Source organism: Astatotilapia calliptera, unplaced genomic scaffold, assembly GCF_900246225.1.
Source record: "Astatotilapia calliptera unplaced genomic scaffold, fAstCal1.2 U_scaffold_3, whole genome shotgun sequence".
NCBI lineage: Eukaryota > Metazoa > Chordata > Actinopteri > Cichliformes > Cichlidae > Astatotilapia > Astatotilapia calliptera.
This window is the reverse complement of record NW_020535767.1, coordinates 848,011-873,272: the sequence shown is the minus strand read 5'-3', so window position 1 is coordinate 873,272 and position 25,262 is coordinate 848,011. Positions and strand designations below refer to the sequence as shown.

Sequence of the window (25,262 nt, the reverse complement as noted above, 5' to 3'; positions counted from 1 at the left end):
CGTTCACACTGTCATAGCATGATCGGATATGGGTCGCATAGGGTCAAAAAAATCAGATTTGATGCGCTTTCGCCTGCAGTGTGAACGTAGCCATAGACAGGCTTATAAAAGTTTGGACTCTTTATTTGGACTCATTTCCAACAATGTCACCACCAATAAAGTTATGGATTATCTTGCATTAATAGGCTGCTGGTTTTCTTTACTCGTTTCAGGTGTTACCAGCAAAATAGTTGTTTAATCATCTGGAAATGTAGCCAGATTTATTTATTTAGACAGAGATCTTGACCCCCCAATGTTCAATACAAAGTCACGCCGATGGTTACGTACCTGTGCGGTTTACCTGTGTGTGTGTTTCAGGACAGGAAGTGTGTACTGCACGTACTTACCTGTCAGCTCCATAACTGTGGTCTCCCTGGGAGACACCAGGTAAGTTTACAGGTAAAGTCTGGTTCACGTGTTTGTCGTGCTGTTGTTTATTTGTTTGTTTGGTTTCTATCAGCTCGGCCCAGCCTCCTCCTCCTGCTCCCATCATGCACCTGGGTGAGTGGGCTCTGAGCAGCAAGCAGAGGTGCGCTGTGGGACAGGTCAAAGGTCACGTGGTGTGTTTCCTGTTCCTGCAACTGCAGTGGAGCTGCTCGCTGTGTGGCAGCGTGTACACACAGGGACTGCATAAAATACACACAGTGTGTACAGGATGTGTTTAGTTGCAGTTTCTCAGGTGCAGTGAAAGTACTCAGAGTGCTTCATGTGTTGTTAGCGTGTTGGTGGCGTGTTAGTGTTGGTGCAGTAAGTCAAGTGTCGTTTTGGAGGAAACTGCTCACGATTTCAGGTGTGTGTGTTTACCTGTTGCTCTCTCTCTCTCAGGGCTGCAGCAGCTCTCAGTGTCACTCGACCTCGTCAGTGTTTCAGTCCAAAGCAAAGTAAGAGCAGCTTCCTGTTGAGCTCACCTGCTGATACGTGTTAATCACCTGGATGAGTCAGGTGACAGTCACATGATCAAACCATGTCGCTCTGCTCTTCGATCAGGCTGGTGATCGATGACGGGACAGGTGAGGCTCACGTCTGCTTCTCAGCTGCTCTGGTTCCTGCTCTGCTGGGATTGGCTGATGCTCAGTGGGAGGGGCTTCAGAGAGCACTCAGGGTCAGAGGTCACATCAGAGTCTTCCCTCGTGGGCAGAGCCAGGTCAGTAGCACCTGTCAGGTGTGTATGTTAACCTGTCACAGGTGAGTCACGTGCTCATCGTCGTCTTTAAACTTTATTTTGTCATTAAGATGAGGCTTTAACTGTGAAAGGGCACATCCTGTTTACATCCTGGTAACAGCTCCGTCTGCTCACACTTTACTGCTGAACTGGTTTGGGGGCGTGGCGTCAAACTGAGGGTTTTCTTCATATTTACAGTCGGTGTGAAAATGTCAGAAGGTTTGAGTGAAAAGAGAGAAACAGATGTTTGTGAGGATTCACGTTGTGGATATCTGAGGTTATCAGAGTGTCAGGAAGGGAAACCTGAAGAAAGTCAAAGAGCCGCCCAGCACAGAACAAGCCTGTCAGAGCAAAGACTTCAAAGACTCTACAGGCTGCACAGGGACGCACTGTGAGCTCACAGAGCTCCACGTCTGCAGACACCTTCAGCCACACTGCTGAGGACGAAGACCTGCAGACTGAAACGTCCTGTGGTCAGAGGAGGTGAAACGAGAAGAAGATGCAGCTACAACCCAAAGAACAGCGTCCACACAGTGAAGCACGGTGGGGACGCTGTGGGGGGGCCACCACAGAGAGAAACAGGCGTCCTGCAGGACGTTTCCACAGGGCCGAGCCGTGAGTCTGCAGAGACATAACCTCTGTGTCTGTCTCAGGTGTGTGACGGGGACGCTGACGACTTCCTCCTCCACTTCCTGTTGTGTCTGTGCAGCAGTGATGTCATGATTCGGCCGCTCAGCCTCACCTGCAGGAAACACACCAACCAGAGACCAGAAGGTAACCCCACCCTCACCACCCTGACCAACCCTGACTGCAACCTTCAGTGTGTGTGTGTGTGTGTGTTTCAGAGGTGAGGAGGTTCACTCGAGGAGACAGAGAGTTCCTGACCAGACTGGCTCCTCCCCTTCAGCTCACCTGTCTGCACCTCCACCCTGACTGAGCTCCACCTGCTTCGTTCTGACTTCATCTGTTCTACGTGTTCGTACAAATAAAACTTTATTGTTCCTCCTGTCACACGGTATCTCACATTCACTGACCCTAACGCTGCTGATCAGGGTCAGAGGTCACACGAAGCTCTCTGGGTTTAACCTCACACGAAAGGGGCGTCGCTGTCATCATCACAAAGGGGCCTATAACAGGTCATGTGACCCTTCTACAGGAAGTGATCCCTGTGAGTGGCGCCCACATCAGAGACGTTCTCAGATGGTGATTCATCAAACCTGCACCAGTAAAATCTGACAGTAGAAGGATGATGAGTGAAACTGGTTAATCTGGTGTTTGTGGCACAGAAGGTTTGACCTCCACTGTGTGACACGGGTCAGACTCCAGCTGGGCCTGCCGCTCTCAGCCTCACTCTGAGGAAGCCCACAGTCTGTCACAGTGGAAACTACACCGGGGGACCCCATCCTTGGGGTGGACCCATTTTTGTTTTAGCGTGTTTTGGGGTTTAAAAGCCACAGAGACGCGGTGCTTAGGAAAAATGCATTTCAGCTGTGCTGATGCTCCTGACACGTATAAGACTGGGGAAACCTGCATTCAGCTGGACCTGAAAAACACTTTGTCCAGATAAACACAATCAACTTTTGGAGAAAAATAAAAGATTCTTCATCAGACTAACAACTAAAAACATGACACTTACCTTAACAGTGTGGGCTACATCAAATATATTCAAGAACGACAACAACACTTCTCACTGCTGCTAATTTTAACAAAACTAAACAAAAAGTAGAAAAAGGCAATTCACCAAGTCTTGAAAAGTAAAACTGAAAAATAGAAACACAGAATAAAACATCCATCCAGATCTTTACCACCAACAACATAAAATCTGTCTTAATTAAATGGCCAAATTCTCCAATAAATTAGCAATAATAAAGTAAGAAAAAATAAGACATTCAATTTATGGACGCTCAAATTAACAGAGCGACATTAAACGCACCTCATTGCCTGCCGTAGCGTTCTTCGCAGCTGCACTTCACCTCAAAGGTCGGTTAATACATCGGATTGAACTTAACCAAAGTCCAATTAAAGGAAAATAAATGTTTCTAACAAATACAATGAAGAAGATTAAAATAATTCACTGTCAGTTACTGTCGCTGTGAGTTTGACGAGGTCAGCTGCTTCATTTGGTTCTGCCTAAAGTTCTCTCAGTGATCCAGTGTTTATATGATAAGATACGTGTTTAATGCAGAGAGTTGGAATTACAAGTTGGTAAGAAGCTTTTTAACAAAGGTTTGATTTAAGCTTTAAGTTCAAAGGTGAAAGAAATCTCACGTTTGATGAAGGAAGATCAAGGCTAACAAGGACATAGGTCAAAGGTCAAAATAAGGTAAGGTGAGAAAATATGATAGATATATATAATCAATCAATAAGGTGAAAATATCAGATAAAAGGGTTTATTTGGTTATAAGGAATAAAGAGGTCAAAGGTCAAAACAAGAGTACTGTTAAGTTAAAATTAAAGGGTCAAAGGTCAGATTAAACAAGTTACACAGAAAGGATCGGCAAAACTTAAACAAGGATAAAGAAATAATACATTAAACAAGGAAATAAATTAAAAGTCTGAGTTAATGAGAAATTAAACGTTTAAATCAGGTTAAGAGTTAAATTTTAAGCTTTTCTTAGTTAAACTAAATAAAATAATCAGAATAAACGATTGGAGGAAAAAAGCAAAGATGTTGTGATCAAATAGTTTGTACGGCAGAAAGAAAAACATGTTTCAGTAGATTGTATGTTGGAAACCACAGTAGACACAGTAGACTCAAATCATTGTTACTGAGGAATTCTGCCTTAAACAGTAAAGTGTTCTTTAACAGTGTGTGTGTGTGTCTGCAGCTGTTCTTTGTGTTGTTGCTGCATCGTTGCCTCAGGGGGAAAGTTGTGTGTGTGTTATGCAGACTAGCAGAGACTGCAGCTGTCAGCAGCCACACACACTTTCTATTCTTCAAATCAAATCACAGTGAAACATGTTCACTGACAGCTCAGCTTCAGCATCGTCTTCATGCTGTGACTGCAGCCGTTCAACTCTGTTTGTCTTTAACCCAAATCATCACAACATGCAAATATAATCATCAAAATGATGTGACTGGAAGGATGCAGCAGTCTGTGCTCCACCTTTCTCCTCCACACCTGCAGGTGGAGAACATGGATGCATGAATCTCTACAGAGTTCTTTGAATATTATCCGTCTCATCAGTTTTCAGTGAACAAAACTCCTCACAGAGCCAAAATAAGCAGTTTGTATCCAACATAACTCAGCTGGACTCTGATGCTCCGTATAACAGCCACACATGAGTCTGGATTCACTCAAAGCATTGAACAAACTTTATTGGAAATGAAGCTTTTGGACATTTGTTCTCTGATATTTGCTCTTCAGCTCGAGTCTCCATCAGTGGGAACATTTCCTGATTCAACTTTTCTTCTGTTCAAATCAAACTCCATGAGAATCAAAGTGTGAATCAGAGTCCTGATGATCAGATTCTATAGAAACATGGAGACTGTAGAGGATTTACACTCAATATGTTCATTTGTTCCCTTCAATCAGAATCAGAATAGAAATCAAGCAATTCTTCCAATGAAAGGGATCGATTAATGTTATTGACAGGACAGATGATCAGAGGTGCAGAGTTTTCACCTCCATCATTGTTACAGGGATTGAAGTATGGGTGGAGTTTGTGAGTGAAGGAGCAGCCAGTAAAGGAGTAGATCAGAGCTGCAGCACCTACATCATAAAAGGAGACCAGACCCTCCTCATAATCCACAAACACCCCCACCTTCTCAGGACCAGGATGAAGACAGAGGGGGACTGAAGGACCAGCAGCACTGTACTCATTTCCATTTCTCAGCCCTACAGTCCAGAAACCATCCTGTGGACTCGCTGTGATTTTTCCCTTCCTGTTGATCGACTCTGTGGCCACTCCTAAAGTCCATTTAGTTTTTCCTTTAACCTGAACCTCAAAGTAAAATCTGCCTGAAGAGAAACTCTGCTCTCCTAAAACACAAACACAGTGAGAAAATCTCTCTGGGTTGTCTGAAAGTTTCTTCCTCACATCACCACAGTACACTTGTTTTCCATCATCAGACAGGATGAGCCAGGGATTTGCTGTATCAGGATCCAGAGTCACATCCACCTCATGCTGCTGCACCCTCTGCAGCTCAGCCTCAAACAGCTTCTTCTTCATGGGTTTCCAGACTGTCTCCTCCAGCTGAGCCACAGCTCTCCCCACAGTCCCCTCATATGATGGTGGATGAACTCTGACCTCTGTCCAGTCCTTGCTGGGTGGAGCTTTCAGGGAGGAGAAGCTTTGGAGGAGGTGGAGGTGGTCTTCACAGCGTGAGAGCTGCTCCACCTCAGAGCTTCTCTCCATCAGCTCAGAGATTTCCTGTTCCAGATCTTTGATGAGACCTTCAGCCTGTTTCTCTGTAGCTTCCTGTTTGTCTTCGATCTCCTTCATGAGCTCCTTCAGGCGTCTCTCAACAGACTCCATCAGAGCCGTGAGGACCTGAACACCTTCTGCTTTCTGTCTGTCTGCAGCATCTTTACTCATCTTCACCAACTCTGTGATCTCCTGAATCTTCAGTCGTCTCTTCTGGATCATCTGCTGAATCTCAGCCTCTGTCTTCTCCAGCTCTGCCTTCTTTCCTTCATATTCTTCTCTCAGAGGAACAAACTCGTGGTTCTTGTGGTCTAAAACAGAGCAGAGCATGCAGACACATGTCTGGTCGGTCTTACAGAACAGCTCCAGGAGTTTATCGTTTATCGTGCTTCGTGCACATCCTGCCTTCCAGGTTCTCCACAGCATCAACCAGCTGATGTCTTTTCAGACGTTTCAGTGTCAGATGAGGCTCCAGGTGAGTCTGACAGTAGGAGGTCTGACACACCAGGCAGGACTTCAGGGCCTTCAGTCTGGTTCCAGTGCAGACGTCACAGGGAACTTCTCCTGGTTTGGCAGCTTGTTGCTCTGAGCTGCTGCTGCTGGCTTTCTGCTGAGCTTCACGTCTGAACTGAGCAACCATCTCAGAGATGAAGGTGTTGATCTTCAGCTGAGGTCGAGTGTAGAAAGTCTCTTTACACATGGGACACTGACAGCTCTGACTCATGTCCCAGTGCTGACTGATGCAGGTTTTGCAGAAGTTGTGTCCACATGGTGTAGAGACTGGATCAGTGAACACATCCAGACAGATGGAGCACAGAAACTGATCTTCAGATCGCAGATTGCTGGCAGCAGACATGTCTGCACTCTGAGGGAGAAAGAAAAGAAACATTTGATTCAAAATTCACTTTAAATTTCATTTTAAAAAGAGAGAAACAAGCGTCAGTAGTCTGAGGAGCTTGGAGAGAAAAGCGTCTGGACTTCTTTAAGTTTCTTTTCATCACAGAAGCTTCTTCACCTCATCCTCAACACGGACCAAGGAATGAATACTGCACTTTTGGAAGAACTCCCTCCCCTGCAGCCTCTTATCGTCAAAGGGACGGAGGTGGAGAGGGCAAACAGCCACAGATTCCTGGGACTGCAGGTTACATCAGACCTGAGCTGGACTCTCAACACTACAGCAACTGTGAAAAAAGCCCAGCAAAGGCTTTATTTCATTCGGCTGCTCAGGAAAGCTGGCATGAACCACCACCCTCTCACCCAGGCCTGCAGAGGACTGATAGACAGCATCCTCACCGCAGGCATCACTGTCTGGTATGGAAACACTACACAGACAGAGAGGAAGGCTCTGCAGAGTCAGAAAGTCTGCAGAGAGGATTATGGGAACAACACTTGCATCCATGGACCTGCACATACAAAGCTGCACATACAATCTCAGACACAACAGAGCGGACAGCAGCATCACACACAGAACACGATTCTTCAACAGCTTCTTCCCCACAACTGTCAGACTGACGGCAAACAAAAACACACTGAACACTTAAAATAACACAGCACTACTTAACCTCACTTTGAATGTATCATCGGTTCACTGACCATCGGGCAATACACTCACAACAGACTTGTGAAACAGATCTGTGGAACAAATGTGCAACACTGTGAGTGCGATAAGAGGTAGAGAACTACACACTCTCTGTACATTTTCTTCTTTTTCTTTGTATATAGAAAATAGTACGACTACCCTACTCCGGACTTCATTTCTATCCTTCTGCTTTTTCTGTCTTTATATTGTTAAAGTGTGATTTGACTTGGAAAGCTCTGCACAAGTATTCCACTGTGCATGGACTGTTGGTCCTGTGTGCAAATGTCAAAATAAAAATCTTGAACCTTCAGTTGTCAGAGTAACTGGTGGAGACCCAGCAACACACTCAGACACAAACTGGTTCATCTGAAACACAAACTGAACAACGTCGTGTCTGCTGTACAGTGCAGCGTCCAGATGAACAGGATCAACAGGATGAACATCTTTTTAACAGTCGTTACAAAGATGTGAAGTTGTTTGGTTGACACAGACAAACAGTATCCCACATTCTTGATTTTTAGCTCACAAACACGTCTTATAAGGACTTATTGATCCTGAAATGTTGGAGGTTTTAGCTCTTTAAACAGTAAAGTTACAGGAGGATACAGATAATTATCAGGAAAATGTCCTCGGTTTGTTAAAACGATCCCGTCCGATAACACACGAGAACAATAAATGTATAATTTTCTGTTGTAACCCACAAACTGAACGGTCACACTCATCTTTCATGTTGTCACTAAAACATCACTCCTTCCACGTCTAGTTGGTCGTGATGGAGGCGGAGTGCGTTGGGTCCGCTTTCCCTGCCCAGCCGATGTTCCTGACGCAGGGAAACAGATCCTGTTGGGGATCCCTACCTTGGCACAACACCTGCCATGGTCTTTGCACACTCACCACAGTAAATGCATCATGTTGTCAGCTTTACAGTATCATAGTCAGAGAAACTGGTCAGGCCGCTCTCTTCCAAATGTCTACACTTCACCCTTTTACTGTCAGTGGGCTCAGAGTCCATCTAATGTGGCTCATTATCTGATGCCGTCTGCAGACCAGTGTTAGACACTGAGAGGTTGATGGCTGCGTGTCAGAGCACCGGCCTTAACGAAAAAGTTATCAATCGTTCTTTTCATCTTTTCATCATTACCCACAGCTACATCCACTCCTATCACGCTGCTCACCTCTGCTGCGACGATTCAAACAGCCGGAAAGTAAATAATTTGGAGACGGTGCGTTTGTGTCACAGTGAACAGTGAAAACAGAGACTTTCTAAAACAATGATGCATGTTAGTCATGTGATGCAGGCATGTGACCAATTAAACAAAGATAGTGGAGAGCATTATACAGCAGCAGTTTTGATAGTCCTATTAAAGATGAATATCAGTCTGCACATGCTCCACAGAGCTTTTCTTCAAATTCTTTAATTCTCTCTCGCTTTTGCAACTTTGTACTTTTGTGTTACTCGCAGCAACAACTCCACCTCATTGTTAGTCCATTTTAAAACTCGGTGCTTTTCCTCCACCTCTGCTGCGACGTTTCAAACAGCCGGAAAGTGAATCAGCGGCAGACAGAAATGAGACCGGTCGAATCGTCTTGCGTTTCACGCATGCGCAGGACTGGAACGTAAGCGTTTTCAGCCGTCTTAATGTGGACGCACAACTCTGTGAAAACGACTGAAAACACCAGTGTGGACGCGGAGCGCTGTTTTCAAATCTATCCGGGCGAGTGTGGACGTAGCCTAAGTGGCACCATGGAGAAATGAGGTGGCGCTCTAGAGCCCTGATGAAGTGAACAGAGTGAAGATTTGTGTAGAAGCAGGAAGTGTGATCAGCTGCACTCACCACTGTTGCTGAGAGGAACCTGATGGACTCCAGTGAATCTTCTTTTAGAGACAAACAGGACTCGACTGCAGCTCTGCTGCTGCTCTCTCACACTTTCACTTCTGCAAAATGACGTTGAGCTTCTTGTTTTTCAGGTGTTGCTCCGCCTCTTCTTGCCTCTCCCTTTACAGGAATCAGCCGGTCTGTACTCAGTGACTGTGTGCAGCGGGTGGGAGGAGTGAGGAGTGGTGTGTGGGTTCACACAGTAATGACGGCCTCAGGTGATCAGGAGAAACTCACCTGGATTTCCTTTTTCCACAGGAGACTGAGCGCTTCAGGTGGACCCTGAAGGAGGTCTCAGACACAGGTGGTAAAAGTACACACAGTCTGTACTGAAGTAGAAGTACTACTGTTAAAAATACTCCAAGTACTAATTCAACTTCTTTACTCAAGTAAAAGTAAAAAGTACTGGCTGTGAAATGAGAGTAAAAAGAGCTGATTGAAGAACATTTCTAACACGTGTTTATACAAAGCTAACTGAACCATGTGCTGCATCAACGTGATAATAAAATAATATTCCATCCATCCATCCATCCATCCATGTTCATCCGCTTTATCCGAGGCCGGGTCATGGGGGCAGCAGCCTAAGCAAAGAGGCCCAGACCTCCCTCTCCCCAGCCACCTCCTCCAGCTTATCCGGGGGAATACCAAGGTGTTCCCAGGCCAGCCGAGAGATATAATCTCTCCAGCGTGTCCTGGGTCTGCCCCGGGGCCTCCTCCCGGTGGGACATGCCTGGAACACCTCACCCAGGAGGCGCCCAGGGGGCATCCTTGTCAGATGCCCGAACAACCTCAACTGGCTCCTTTCGATGTGGAGCAGCAGCTGCTCTACTCTGAGCCCCTCCCGGATGGCCGAACTTCTCACCCTATCTCTAAGGGAGAGGTCAGCCACCCTCCGGAGGAAGCTCATTTCTGTCGCTTGTATCCGCGATCTCGTTCTTTCGGTCACTACCCACAGCTCGTGGCCATAGGTGAGGGTAGGGACGTAGATTGACCGGTAAATTGAGAGCTTCGCTTTTACACTCAGCTCCCTCTTCACCACGACAGACCGGTGCAGCGTCCGCATTACTGCAGCTGCAGCCCCAATCCGTCTGTCGATCTCCGGCTCCCTTCTCCCATCACTCGCGAACAAGACCCCGAGATACTTGAACTCCTCCACTTGGGGCAGGGACTCATCCCCGACCCGGAGTGGGCACTCCACCCTTTTCCGGCTGAGAACCATGGCCTCAGATTTGGAGGTGCTGATCCTCATTCCCGCTGCTTCACACTCGGCTGCGAACCGTTCCAGTGCGAGCTGGAGGCCCTCACCCGATGAAGCCAACAGAACCACATCATCCGCAAAAATCAGAGATGGGATTCTGAGGCCACCAAAGCGAAAGCCCTCCGCCACTTGGCTGCGCCTAGAAATCCTGTCCATAAAAATTATGAACAGAACCGGAGACAAAGGGCAGCCCTGGCGGAGCCCATCACCCACCGGGAACGAGTCCGACTTATTGCCGGCAATGCAAACCAAGCTCTTGCAACGGTTGTATAGGGATCGAATGGCCCGTAGCAATGGGCCAGACACCCCATACTCCCGCAACACCTCCCACAGGACACCCCGAGGGACACGGTCGAATGCCTTCTCCAAGTCCACAAAACACATGTAGACTGGTTGGGCAAACTCCCATGCACCCTCAAGTATCCTCGAGAGGATAAAGAGCTGGTCCAGTGTTCCGCGACCAGGACGAAAACCGCATTGTTCCTCCTGTATCCGAGGTTCGACTAGCGGACGAACTCTCCTGTCCAGCACCCTGGCATAGACTTTCCCAGGGAGGCTGAGGAGTGTGATCCCCCTGTAGTTGGAACACACCCTCCGGTCCCCCTTCTTAAAGATGGGGACCACCACCCCGGTCTGCCAGTCCACAGGTACTGCCCCTGATCTCCACGCAACATTGCAGAGGCGTGTCAACCAGCACAGCCCTACAACATCCAGAGCCTTCAGGAACTCGGGGCGGACCTCATCAACACCAGGGGCTCTGCCACCAAGGAGTTGTTTAACTGCCTCAGTGACCTCGCCCCCGGAAATTGGCGGGTCATTCCCCTCATCCCCAGACTCTGCTTCTTCCTCGGAAGACGTGTCAGTGGGATTAAGGAGGTCCTCGAAGTATTCCTTCCACCGCCTGACAATTTTCTCAGTCGACGTCAGCAAAATAATGTTATTCACTTTATTTCTGTCTAAATTTGAATTCCAATAAATATTTTAGCTTGAAATAAGTGAAAAAAAATCTGCCAATGGAACAAGTTAAAACTCTCTATTTTTTCTCTGGTTTCAAGATTCACTGTCTTGAAAAAAGTTCATATCTGGTGGCAGACGCCCTCAGACATCGGTGCGTTGGTGGTTCTTTGTGTCTGGGGATGGGCGTCCAGGTACACACCGGCTCACTCCTTGGCGGCCGCTTATCGGAGCCTGGAGCCTGGAGCCTGGAGCCTGGAGCCTGGAGCCTGGAGCCTGGGGCTCGCTCGGGCCACTTCGGGGGTGGGGTGCCCTCAGCCTCTCAGCCTGGGGCTCGGTCACTCAGGCACAGCTGGCTGCCGGCGGAGCTCACGGGCGCGTCACTGCAACCCCTCCTGGCTTCTGCTCCGCGGCTGCTGAGTGAGCCCTCATCTGGGACTCTCCTCAGCTCTTTCTGGGACAGTGGCGCGTCCATGCTCACAGGTGTACACACGGGTGCTCACACACACAAACTACACCCTTTTTGGCTCCTACCTTAAGGTCAAGGTCAAGGTCAAATTTATTTATATAGCACATTTCAAACAGCCGATGCTACACAAAGTGCTTAACAATATAAAAATGGTATTGAAAAGCAACAATGTAATACAATAATAACAATAAAAAACAATAATAGGACAGTAAAAGAATTAAAACAATAACTAAACTAATTCAAATAAGACCAAAATGCTTGGGTCATAGTGTGTTAAAAGTCAGGGCATAGAAATGTGTCTTTAGTAAAGATTTAAATTGCTCAAGTATTTGTGCAGATCTAATATTTAAGGGGAGACTATTCCAAAGTCTGGGACCTGCCACAGAGAAGGATCTATCACCACGGGATTTGAGGTTAGTCCGTGGGATGGACAGCATTAGTTTTGAGCTAGACCTCGTGGTTTTTCCTGGAGCATAGGCAGAGAGGAGCTCAGACAGGTAAGGAGGGGCTCGGGCGTTAAGTGACTTAAAAACAAAACGTAAAAGTTTAAATTGGATCCTGTAGGAGACAGGAAGCCAGTGTAAAGAAGCTAAAAGTGGGGTTATATGCTCTCTCCGTTTGGTACCAGTTAGCAGGCGAGCAGCTGCATTTTGAACCATCTGAAGATGATGGATGGTGGCCTGATCTAGACCATAATACAATGAATTGCAGTAGTCCAATCTGCAAGTAAGAAAAAGGTGAATAACACGCTCAAAGACATTAGCCGGAAGGTATGGCTTTACCTTGGCTAGCGTTCTTAACTGAAAAAAGCAGGACTGAACTACTGCACTCACCTGCTTATTCAATTTAAAAGAACCATCAATATAGACACAGAGGTTTTTTACATGTGTTTTACAATACGAGGAAAGTAGCCCAGAGTGCTGTCGATATGATTAAAGTTGCCAAAAGTGACAACCTCAGTTTTATTTTCATTTAGCTTTAAAAAACTTTAATGACAACCACTGTTTGACATCATCAAGGCAGCGTAATAAGAGCTGGGGATGGTCTGACCCTGCTTTTAAAGGTAGATAAATCTGCAAATCATCAGCAAAACAATGAAATGAAATGCTGAAGATGGAGCCCAATGGCAAAAAATAGAGTACGAACAGGGCAGGACCCAAAATAGAGCCTTGAGGTACACCGTATTTAAGAGGGGCTATTTTGGAGTTGTGGGGGCCCATACTGACTGTGGGGATGAACAAAAAGTATTTTACCAGCATAATATAATCTGCAGTATGATCATTGCTTTAACAATGTAACAGATAGCTTTAAGATGGCCTTAAGATGTTTATGATGATGTTAGCAGTTATAACTATTTTATACATATTGCATATCTGTGCTTATTTGAGTTGATGTTCAGGTTCTTTAAAGGTTTGAAGCTTCACTGACGTGACTGTTCAGATGATCCATGTTGAGGGAAAACTAGAACATAGAAGGATTGCAATACATGCTTACAAAACACTTATATCAGGTTATTTTTAATATCTTTTATATGCTTCATATTTTTATATTAAACTTTTAGTAGAGGTTCTTGGTTAAAACATTTATTTAGTAGAAGACATACACATAGTCTCAGTGAGCCTCTTGTCTGGTAAAAGGTCAGAAGTGCGAGAGGTGACATAGAGGCTGAGTGAGGTCGTGACACACACACACACACATGAGTTAGATTTATTTAGAGGAGAGAGGTTAGTCATGTCTGGATTGTAACGGCGAAAGTGTCTCTGAAAAAAGAAGAACCGTTCCTTGTTGTCTCAGCAAGAAAGAGGAACTGAAAGGTAGAAAGGAAGTCCCGGCCATGAAAATAGAAAATGATGTTCTTTCAAATTGGGTGAAAAGTCAGTGTGGTGTTGATTTGACGTATGTATAAAATGTATCTGTGACGTTGAAGGGGCGTCAGTAAATTTAAGCCCTGATGGTATAAAATATCTGTTTATGCTTTGATTAAGTTGAAGATCAATTGTTGTTTCTAGTGATCTTCCCACGCGTGAATTAAAATCATTGTTTGACTTCACCCGGCCGGATCAGTGTGGTTATTCTTCGATCACCTCTTGTATCCTTCCTCAATCTTTGAACCTTAACATGACATAAAAAAAACCTTTCTGACAGATAGGACCGAAACCACTGTAAGGCAGATCCTTTTAGGCCAGCATGAAATTCTAGCTGTGATAACAGGATGTCATGGTCGACCGTGTCAAAAGCTGCTGACAAGTCCAACAATAAAAGGGCAGCAGGGCTGCCAGAGTCCAGAGTTAAAAGAATAGCGTTAAAAATCCTTAAAAGTGCCGTCTCAGTGCTATGTAGTGGAGGCCGGAGACAGCCCTGATGCCAAAGGATCCCAAGAAGCAAGTGTTCTCACCCAAATAGCTCGGTACTTCATATAAGTTCCTGTTAGGCATAGCAACAAAGAGGAATAAGGATTAATATGTGAGTGGGGCACACAAAGGAAAACTACACTGACCAACATATGCACCACCTGCATTTACTACAAGAAAGCCTATGACTCTGTGCCTCACACAGGGATCCTGGAAGTGCGCAAGATCAACTGGACTGCAAGGACCTTCATAAGTCACCATCAAGTGCATTATTTACCAAGGAGTTGCTCTGTCCTCACAGCTGTTTCTTGAAGACGTTTCATCTGAGAAGCTTCTTCAGTTCTAGGGTCGAACCGTGGAAAATCCCAGATTTAAGCCCTGTGGGAGTGTTCCCCCAAGAGGGACAGTGGTGTGAAAACGGGTGTGGGTCACAATCAGCCAAGGTTTTTGGGTGAGTTCATTGTGAAACCTAACGCCACCCTATCATGTGATTTCCTGAGGTCAGATGGCCCAGGGTGTGAGTGGGCGTTAAGGCGTCTGGGGAGGGATCTCAAAACTGGATTATAGATGGCAGAGAGTTGGTGTCGTAAACCCCCGCCTCTGTTCAAAGATGGTCGCTCACAGTGGACATAGATGGCTTGTGAACTTTTTTTAGGAACTGCATCACATGACTGTGTTATGATCGTGCTTTTAGATTTAACAGCTGCCTTTGATACAGTGGATCATAAGATTTTAATTTGCAGTTTAGAGCAGGTGGTGGGTGTTAGGAGTACTGCACTGCAGTGGTTCAGATCCTAATTGGCAGACCAAATTTTCTCTGTGAAACTTGGTGAGCTTGTATCCTCTGCTGCTTCTTTTCAATGTGGGGTTCCACAGGGTTCAGTTTTAGGCCCGCTTCTTTTCTCCTTATATCTGATACCACCCGAGTATATTTTCAGGAAACATGGGATTTCTTTCTACTGTTTTGCCGATGACTCCCAGATTTGTTTCCCTCTTAAAAGATAAATGGTTTCTCAGTAGGCCCTCTGCTCAGATGTCTTGATGAAATAAGGGCCTGGGTGCCTTTGAACTTTTTACATTTTAATGAGCAGAAAACAGAAGTGATGGTTTTTGGTGGCACTTCTGAGACCACTACTATGGATCTTGGTTTGCTGGCACAGTTTGTTAAACCAATCACCACTAACCTGGGAGTTTAAATGGAGGCAGATGATGAAGTTGAAAGCCAGGTCAGAGCTGTTGTAAAATCTGTCTTTTTTTCATTTGAGACAACTGGCAAAAATAAAGCCCATCTTATCAGAGCAGCTTTTTGAGACAGTAATCCATGTCTTTGTTACATCTAAGATAAGAGATGAGATAAGATGTACCTTTATTAGTCCCACATGTGGGAATTTTCTAGACTCCATTATTGTAACGCACTTTATAGTGGGGTTAGTGATGCATCTGTTAGGCGTCTGCAGGTTATGAAGCGCATCTTTTAACTGGAACAAAAAGGTCTGAGCACATTACCCCCATTTTAATTTCACTCACTGGCTTCCTGTCATAAACTGGTAGAAGGAACTCAAGAGCAGAGCGGTGTGACGTCTCCAAAAACAGTTTATTTACAGCATCAGTGCACGATATATACAGTGAAAGGAAAATCCAAACTCCAGGGAATCACGGGGAATCTCTCTCACACTTGCTCACGTCTTCTTGCCCAATATCACACACGCTCACACGGCAGGGAGGTCCGGGGAGGAATGTCTGTAGCAAAAGAAAGGGAAGTCACTCACGAATCACAAGAATACTAAAGCACAAGTTCACAGGAGCTGGGCGAATCACTAATGTCTGTAGTACAATCATCCAGCGATGAGAGGATCTGTGTTCCAGCCTCAAATAGCGCTTTATCAGCTGATTGTTGTCAGGTGTGTGGGCCAAGGGCGGGAGCCCACAGTGAGCTCCGCCCAGGCAGAGAGAGAGAAAACCAAACACCACATGCAGTCTTGTGGGCCGGCCGGGCAGGCACGGAGACCATGACACTACCTGTACATTTTAGGGTCCTTCTTAAAGTTCTCTATTTGTTTTTAAATCTCTTATAGCCTGCCCCCACCTCTCTGAGATGCAGCAGCCATATACACCTTCCCACTCCCTTAGTAAGCATTAATTTGCTTTGGCTGTAGCAGCTCCAAAGTTGTGGAACGATCTCCCTTGCACATTAGGCAGGCTTCTTCTCTTTCTGAGTTTTAAAGTCTTCTTAAAACACATTTTTTTGCTGGCGTGTACAGCATTTGTGAACCCTGGTTTTATTTTAAAGGGCTTTATAAATAAAGATGGTATCATGCAGTATGGTAAAGTTAAATTAACACCTATACTTCACAGTTAAATAACAGTGGCCATTATGAAGTGTTACCCACTCAGTTCCTTTCTGTTACTGAATGAACTCCCACTGGTCACCATCAGCCTTTGCTGTGTTTGATTTGAGTATCACTCCCTCTGGTGGGCTGTACAGGTATTACATGTGAATGGCAGTAGATTTTTTGTTGTTGTTTTTGCTGTTTTCTTCAGTTTTGTAACTAGAATTTAAATCTATCCTATAATATTTATGATTAAAAGTTACATTTAAAGAGAAGTGAAAATAAAGATCAATCCCAGCTGTGCTTAGATGCACTTAGATGGTGGGAAAATAGTTAAAAGAGAGTGGGAATCAACAGATCCAAAACTGGAAACATTTAATTTTAGTGTTTCATGTTGAAAAAGTGTCATGATTAAAGTTATGCATAACAGATTAAAATCACAGATTTGAAGCAGGAAGTTTTTAAATGTGCAAATAGGTTATTTAGGTTTTTACTCTAATGAATGCTTCTTTCATTCTAACAGTTTCTTCTTTACTGGCTGAGGCTTTTGTGAACACTCCTCCTCCTCCTGCTTTTAAAGAAGTGTTTCCTCTTCCTGAATGAAAGCAATCCACTGGTGTGATGTGTGACATGGAGAGCAGCCAGAAAACACCTTTGGCTTCTTGGCAGGATTATTTAATCTCTTAGTCGGTTCAGGTTGAAGACTAACTTTGTAGATGTCTACTCTCTGTATAGCAACATGAAGATTTTGGATTTGTTTGTGATCCTCCTGCACGGTAAGAAAAGTTTCTTTTAAACTTATGACACACACACATATTTACACAAGCACACACACACTGGTTTTGCTTACAGAAACAGTCAGACAGGTTTGTGCATGTTGATCAGGAAGATAAGTTCTCAAATGCCGCAGGTTATTCTCGCATAGTTAAAGCCAAAAGAGAGAATTGTTTTTTGTTCTAGGACCAAGTGTATGTTTGCACCAGACTTTTACCATAAGAAGTATGTAAATGAGAAAAAACTGAACTGTAGTCCTCTCATTTCTTTTAAAACAATGACGGGACTCAAACACAAACACACTGAAACTGAAGTCCAGCTGTAATCCAGGCCAGAGTTCTGAACAGTAAGACAGTCAGTGGGTAAAATATCACAGGCAAGGGGGAGAGATGACAGACAAAATATAAAAACAGCAAAGGTAAACACACACACACACACGGCATTATTATAGACAGGAGAAACGTCTTGGAAATAGTCTTTGAGCATGTAGAATCCACATCTGTCACTGGTGGGCAGATAAACTGAATCCGTTGATACAGCCATCCTTGGATGTGCATCTGAGGCAAATGATCAGACGGAGCAGGTGGTGGTCAAACCACACCTCATCCAAAGTTTGGGCATGGAGGTGGTCACCACGTACAAGCTGCTGGGTGTTCACCTTAACGATAACCTGGACTGCTCAGAAAACACTCAAACTCGGCACCAGGACCAAAGTCGACTGTGCTGACAGGCTGAAGTCTGCAGGACATTACTGAGGATGTCTGCAATCTTTTATCCAGAGCTCTGCTGTGGAGGCGGCAGCAGAGAGAGGGGCAGGTAACGGCTAAATAGCCTGGTGAAGAGGGCCAGTTCTGTCCTGGACAGTCCCCTAGACCCCATAAAGGAGGTGGGTGGGCTATTATGCACAACATCTCTCATCCCTGCATGAGACTGTGGATGGAGACTGTGGACGGAGCGCTATCACAGGTCCTTCATCCCGACAGAAGCCAGGCTGCAACATTATAAACAGGATAAACACTGTTTAGAAATATGTGTGTATAACTATCACTGCCTGCACTTTATCTGCACATAAAACATTTTGTGTTATTTTTCTGCACATAGCAACCATTTGCACAGAATCATTTTATTATTTATTTTTTCTATTTTTATGTGGGATCAATAAGGTCTTTGTCTATGTCTGTGTCCTCAGTTTCCCAGTGTGCCTCAGGTGTGGAGGTACTAGAGGGGGCGGAGTTTGTTCTCCTGCCCTGTGAGTTTCCCACTTTTGAAGAAAAAGAATCCACAGCTGTGTGGAGTCGCTATGACCTCAATCCCTCCACAGTGCACCTGCGTCGACGAGAAGGCGATGACCTCCAGAACCAAAATGAGCAGTTCAGCGGCCGAACATCGATGAATCCTGACGCTCTGGAAACCGGAGACCTCAGTCTCACTCTGAAAAAGCTTCAGCTGTCTGACAGCGGCAGCTACACCTGCACCATCCGTAAGTTTGGAGTAGAACTGGATCAGTCAAGAGTGGAACTGCAGGTTCAGCGGGTCAAAGGTGGAGGTCAGTGCAAAGAGATTCAAAATCACATGTAGTGTCACAGAGTGTTAATCATTTTATGTTAACATCATGTAATGTTCATGTTTTCATTGTGTTATAAGTTCCCATCAGTGTCCCAGTGGCTCTGGGTGTCCTGGCTGTAGTTGCAGCTGTCATCGTGGGTGTTGGAGTTCACTTCAGAGGCTATTTTAAGGAAGGTATGTTGTGTGTGTGACGTGTTTGCATTGTGAATAATCTGAATCATCCCTAAACCTCAGATTTGTTTTACTTGACTTGACTTGTAGTGTCTTTTCTTCTTCTTAATTAATCTATTAGTTATATTAATAGGTTGTTTTAATTGTCTCCTTTCTTTCAATAAAACACAAACCAGTGTTTCCCCATGTTTCATGTTCTTAAGGAATCCTCCAGCGCATTTTGCAGAACAGGCTCCCCTCACACACTTTACATGTCAAACATGGGAGCTTTGACAGACTGCGCGCACAAATCATTATTTGTTGTTCTTACTTCACAGTCCCACAGGTGGATGTGGATTCGGGGGTGGAGTCTGTTCAGCTGCCCTTTATAACCACAGGTCACCGACATGAAGATGTAACTGTAGAGTGGACTGACAGCTCCAACAGGATAGTGCACGTGTTTAAAAACGGTTCTGACCACCTTGAAAAACAGCACTGGTTTTACAGAAATCGAACAATGATGAACAAAAACCTGCGGATAGCTGTGGACCTCAGCCTGACTCTGAAATACCCGACAAACAGAGACGCACTCACCTACACCTGCACCGTCTACAGGGGGGAAAACATCCTGAAGAAGAAACAAGTGAAGCTCTATGTCAGAGGTGAGTGCTGTAGAAAGAAGATGAAGATGTGAGTCAGGAATTGAAGAGCTTGGTGACCACACTGATAATCTGTCCCTGAGGTGAACAGGACTTGATGAGTGAGCTACAGTCAGATCTATTAAGTTAGGTTTCTCAACCATTACTTTTTTATCAGCTCAAACTGAAGATGTGACACAAGTCCGAGAAATTGAGGAGTTTAAGAGAAATTTATAAAATGATTTAGAATGAAAATATTATAATGATAATGTTTTTGAGTCAATGTCAGCCTGAAAGCACCAGGATTTTGAGGATCAGATGTTTTCTTAAGGAAACTCACATGAGCTTCTTCTATTTCTTCTATTCCACATTAAACAACCTCATTAAAATGCTGCAGGCTTTGTCTGGGCCTGCATAGCCCAGAATAATAGCTTATTTAACAAAAGTTCATATTAATCTGCATGTAGAGAGAAAATTCAAAGGAAATATTAAGTAGGCAAGCTCACATGATGGTATATTAACGTTTCCAGTTTGGGTGTAGGAAGTGAAGATAAAGACAGATGATAAATTTCTTCCCATAATTGATTTAGGAAACCAAAGATAACACTGTGTCTGCTCAGTGGAGCAACAGGACAAATCCCAGGCTGCAGCCAGTCAAACATGTTTTCAGTGCAGATGTTTCACTTCATCCAAACAAAATGTTCTCAGTGCTGATGATGCTCTGTTCAGCTCATTGTGGTATTTTTTCTCCTTTCAGTCCCCCTGGTGGAGGTGGAGCAGGGGGTCGAGTCTGTACAGCTGCCCTGCAAAACCAAACTTCACCTGCTTAAAGACAGTAAAGTGGAGTGGACCTGCATTTACATCCGGACCACAAAGGTCCACGTGTATGAGAACGGCTCTGACCAGCTTGAAGAACAAGACCGCTTTTACAGAGACCGAACGAAGATGAATGAAGACCTGCTGAAAACTGGAGACCTCAGTCTGACCCTGAGATACCCCACAGACAGAGACAACGAAGTCTACACCTGCACCGCCTACAGCAGCGAGGGAAACATCCTGCTGAAGAGAGAAGTGAGGCTTCGAGTCAAAGGTCAGAAATGAATTTAAGTCAGTTATTTATACAGCACCAAATCACAACAACAATTGCGTCAAGGCACTTTATATTATAAGGTAGTTCCTTCAATAATACAGAGAAAAACCCAACAATCATATGAGCCCACTATGGGTAAGTGCTTTGGTGATAGTGGGAGGAAAAACTCAGTTTTAACAGGAAGAAACCTCAGAACCAGGACTGGGGCGGCCATTTCTGACCCATTCCAACAAAACGATGGCTGATAAACACACGTGCTGTGGTAGAGAGGCAGAGGTTATTAATGACTAATTATTACATTCAGAGAGGTGTATTAGTGTATTAACACATCATCACAATCACAATCAACACAATCATCATCTCGGCTCCTCTGACGACCTGTTTGCTGTTGCATGCTGCTGAAAGGCAGTGGGGAGAGGGGACACTCGGGCAGTGCATTTATCACGTATAATGTGTTTCCTGGATACACTGCTGCTTTTACAGCATTCAGAGATCGATGGCACCGTGTCAGAGCTGGCTATGAATTTCAGACGGCTCAGACTTTAACTTAACAAAAAAGTTATCAATAGTTCTTTTCATCTTTCCTTATTACCCACACCTACATCCACTCTGTCAGGCCTAGGCTGCTCACTAGGGCTGGGTATCATCACTGATTTCTATAATCCCTTTGATTCCGATTCACGAGGTCCCGATTTGATTCAATTTAGCCTCAGACAGTCAGAAATATTATAATTCTGATCATTTATCAGCACTGATACATGTGAGACTTCATCACAATTGTGAGCATCACAGCTGATGTCTTTGTGTGAAAGTAACTGAGGATAAAACAGAGAAAAACATGAAGGAGATTTTCCTGGTCTGTCGTTTTATAGCAGATAACCTTAAAAATATTCTGCAGTAGATCAAAAACTGTAGAAAACCATGAATCGACATATGAACATTACCTGATGCTGCTGAAGTGAAGCAGAGCAAAGTTGCAGAGGTTCTTTTTAAAAGTGGAATTAATGATGACATTTATCAAATGTGAGTTGTAGTTTGGATCTTGTCTGTGAAGCTTTTCAGTGATCCAGGTCGTCGTAGTCTAAGGAGTGTGGAAAGGAAAAACATCTGGACTTCTTTAAGTTGCTTGAAGACGTTTCACCTCTCATCCGAGAAGCTTCTTCAGTTCTAGGACCTAATTGGTCACACTCTAGGGACTCCCCGGCAGCCTACACCTATTGCAGCATAACTAAGGGAGGATGCAGGGTCACCTGGTCCAGCCCTAACTATATGCTTTAGCAAAAAGGAAAGTTTGAAGCCTAATCTTGAAAGTAGAGCTAGTGTCTGTCTCCTGAATCCAAACTGGAAGCTGGTTCCACAGAAGAGGGGCCTGAAAACTGAAGGCTCTGCCTCCCATTCTACTTTTAAATACTCTAGGAACAACAAGTAGGCCTGCAGAGCGAGAGCGGAGTGCTCTGGGTAAACTGGTGTAAGATCCAATAAAGTCATTACTTTCATCTTGTCATTATATGCTCCACTTTCTTGTAACTAGTTACCAAAATAGATTGTACTGATACAATACAATAGATACTTTATACACAAAATGAGTTGAGATCAGGAGTATCTGTACTTCATTGATTTGATTGATCGCAATCTGTGTGTTACATGAACACACAGATTGTAGTTTTGGGTAAGTTTAAGGGTCCAAATATGTGTTTCACTCAATGATATACAGATGAATTTACACTTTTTATGTAATCTTTCTTTTTTGGATTTTTTGTTAATAAATGGTAAATGGCCTGTATTTGTTTAGCGCTTTACTCAGTCCCTAAGGACCCGCTTTACATTACACTCAGTCATCCACCCATTCACACGCACAGTCACACACTGGTGACAGCAGCTACAGTGTAGCCACAGCCGCCCTGGGGCGCACCGACAGAGGCGAGGTGATAATTTGTCTCCCTTTATTAAAATTAAACTACCATAAAAAATTAGAGACTCATTCTTTCTTTGTGAGTAGTCCCACTCAAATCCTACTAAAGTGGACTGAAGGCAACAATTCAAAAGAAATGATGAACAACCAATAAAATACATTAATCCTGAATTAAATGAGTGTAGTATATTTCATCTTTAGGAAATCAACACAAGCAAAGACAAATATCATAGTTTGAGCTTAAAATTGAATATTAAAGTTCTCTTTGGAATCATTGAATAAAACTGCTGCTGTGTCATGTTGTGTTTGTTGTCCTCTCAGTCTGTCAGGTGGAGGTGGAGGAGGGGGCGGAGTCTGTCCAGCTGCCCTTCAGAACCACACAAAACCTGCCTGGAGATGCTGAAGTGGAGTGGTGGCGCTATGAACCTGAACCACCGAAGACTGTTCACAAATATCACGCCGGCTCTGACCAGCCTGACGCACGAGACCAGTTTTACAGAGAGCGAAACGAAATGAGAGACGACTCACTGAAAACTGGAGACCTCAGTCTGACCCTGAAACTCCCCACAGACAGAGACACTGGAAAGTACATCTGCAGAGTTGAGGGGAAAGGGATCAAGAGAAAGAAAACAGTTCTGCTGAGAGTGATGAGTTAGTGCAAATACCTATGAAATATTTCTTACAGTGTATTTGTTTATAAAATGACAATAACAATAATTAAATGTAAATATTAGACTGCAGCATCTATAAAGAAGCTTAATAAGGTGTTTTCTAAATTCACTGCTGTCTGTACAGCTCATGTTGTGTTTGTTGTCGTCTCAGTCTGTCAGGTGGAGGTGGAGGAGGGGGCGGAGTCTGTCCAGCTGCCCTTCACAACCACACAAAACCTGCCTGAAGATGCTAAAGTGGAGTGGAGACGCTATGAACCATACAGGAAGGTCCACGTGTATAAGAACGGCTCTGACCAGCCTCACAAACAGCACCAGGTTTACAGAGACCGAACGAAGATGAATGAAGACCTGCTGAAAACTGGAGACCTCAGTCTGACCCTGAAACACCCCACAGAGAGAGACAGTGGAGAATACAGCTGTAATGTCTGCAGCAAAGAAAGAAGCATTTCAAGAGAGACCACAGTGCTGCTAAAGGTCAAAGGTCAGTATGAAAATATAAGTTTGTCTCTTGTTGTCTGTCCCTGTCTGACTGTCTTGTCTCTGCAGGGAGAGTTCAGGTCCAGGATCAAACAGGGGACATCAGGAACAGAAGCAGCTCCATTGATCCGACTCCTCTGATGGCTGATCAATCAGTTTGATCTGTGCTTAGTTTAGGATCAGCTTTTAGTTCAAGTTAAAATTAAAGTCCCTTTCTCATGACTACACTTTAAGAAAGGGACTGGAGCACACCAGCCTGCGTGGCAGAGTTCCAAGACTTTTGGGGAAAAAAAAACCCTGGACTGATGAGTGTGTGTCATTACACACTGCATTTCAGAAAAGGAAGCTCATACCAACAGTAAAATATGGTGGTGATAGTCTGATAGTCTGAGGCTGTTTTCCTGCCTCGGGACCTGCAAGCCTTGCCTCCCTAAATGGAACCATGAATTCGGCCCTCTTAAAGAAACAATTCTTTAGGAGACTATCTGGCCATCCGTTCTCATCTGACCTGAAGCGCACTTGGTTTCTGCAGCCGGATAATTATGCAAAACACCCAAATAAGTCAAAGTTCTTACCTGAATCTGATTTATATGCTGTGACATGACCTTAAAAAGGTGGTTCATGCTTGAAAACCCAGCAATGTGGCTAAATTACAACAATTCTGCAACAGTGAGTGGGCTGAAAATCCTCCACAGTGCTGTTAAAGATTTATTGCAGGTTGTTACAAATGCTTGGTTGCAGTTATTTATTAAATTCAGGGGGCAATAGCTTTTTCTGACATGTTCATCTAGGTTTGGGTTTTTCCCCTTAATAATAAACACATTTATTTAGAAACTGCATTTTGTGTTTACTTCTGTTCTTTGTATAATATTGTAATTCAATTAATGTTTTATCACTCACCTTTGAGTTCAGGTCAGGGGTTAACGTGTGATAATGAGAAATAACAGAGAAAAACAAAAGGAAGGTGCAATGAGACATAGGAAATCATGATTCATGGCAACTGACATGATCAGTAATTGAAAGCCATCCTGACAGTTATTACAAATTAATATTAGCAGGTTCAGTCCCAACTGATGACCTATAAAGATCTGTGTCATTACCAAAGTGTCACAAAAGAAACATCTCATGATGGGTAAAACCAGTGAGCTGTCTCAAAACCTTCACAACCGTATTGTTGCAAAACATACTGAAGGTATTGGTTCTAAACTACTGGAGGTTCTAGTGAGCACTGTTGGGTTCTTAATGCAGAGGTGGAAAGAACATCATTTCACCATATATAATAATGATCAGAAGAGTCGTTGAAGAGCCAAGGTGCTACAGAAAAACCTGGAATCAGCAGGTACAATTGTTTCAAGAAGGCATGGCATGTAGGTCACCATCCATGGTGCCATTGCTGAAGAAAAAGCATGATGAAGAGCTTTTAAAGTTTGCTGAACATTTAGAGAAGCCAGTGAAATATGGTCTGGTCAGATGGTCATAATGATTGTTCGGTTTTTCTCTGTAGGGTCTACCTTACAATATAAAGGTGGTTGTTATTGTGATTGGTCGCTATATGAATAAAATTGGTTTATTTTCCGGCTCTACATAAGAAACGCTT

General features: G+C 44.3%; 2 protein-coding genes and 1 pseudogene across 2 annotated transcripts; 2 read left to right on the top strand and 1 right to left on the bottom strand.

The window, feature by feature from the left end:
• Positions 1 to 277: 277 nt before the first annotated feature.
• Positions 278 to 2,207, top strand: LOC113017957 (CST complex subunit CTC1-like). The gene is made up of 6 exons (XM_026161043.1): positions 278 to 426; positions 500 to 662; positions 865 to 920; positions 1,027 to 1,183; positions 1,855 to 1,975; positions 2,047 to 2,207. Exons 1-6 carry the CDS (start codon positions 293 to 295, stop codon positions 2,136 to 2,138), a joined length of 723 nt encoding a protein of 240 aa, XP_026016828.1. The 5' UTR covers positions 278 to 292; the 3' UTR covers positions 2,139 to 2,207.
• A 2,287-nt stretch (positions 2,208 to 4,494) lies between these two features.
• On the bottom strand, positions 4,495 to 9,111 carry LOC113017949 (E3 ubiquitin-protein ligase TRIM21-like; annotated as a pseudogene).
• Positions 9,112 to 17,111: 8,000 nt separating this feature from the next.
• On the top strand, positions 17,112 to 24,502 carry LOC113017945 (uncharacterized). Its single transcript, XM_026161036.1, has 8 exons — positions 17,112 to 17,163; positions 18,351 to 18,707; positions 18,806 to 18,901; positions 19,216 to 19,539; positions 20,273 to 20,605; positions 22,839 to 23,168; positions 23,340 to 23,669; positions 23,735 to 24,502. Exons 1-8 carry the CDS (start codon positions 17,127 to 17,129, stop codon positions 23,824 to 23,826), a joined length of 1,899 nt encoding a protein of 632 aa, XP_026016821.1. The 5' UTR covers positions 17,112 to 17,126; the 3' UTR covers positions 23,827 to 24,502.
• Positions 24,503 to 25,262: the final 760 nt, after the last annotated feature.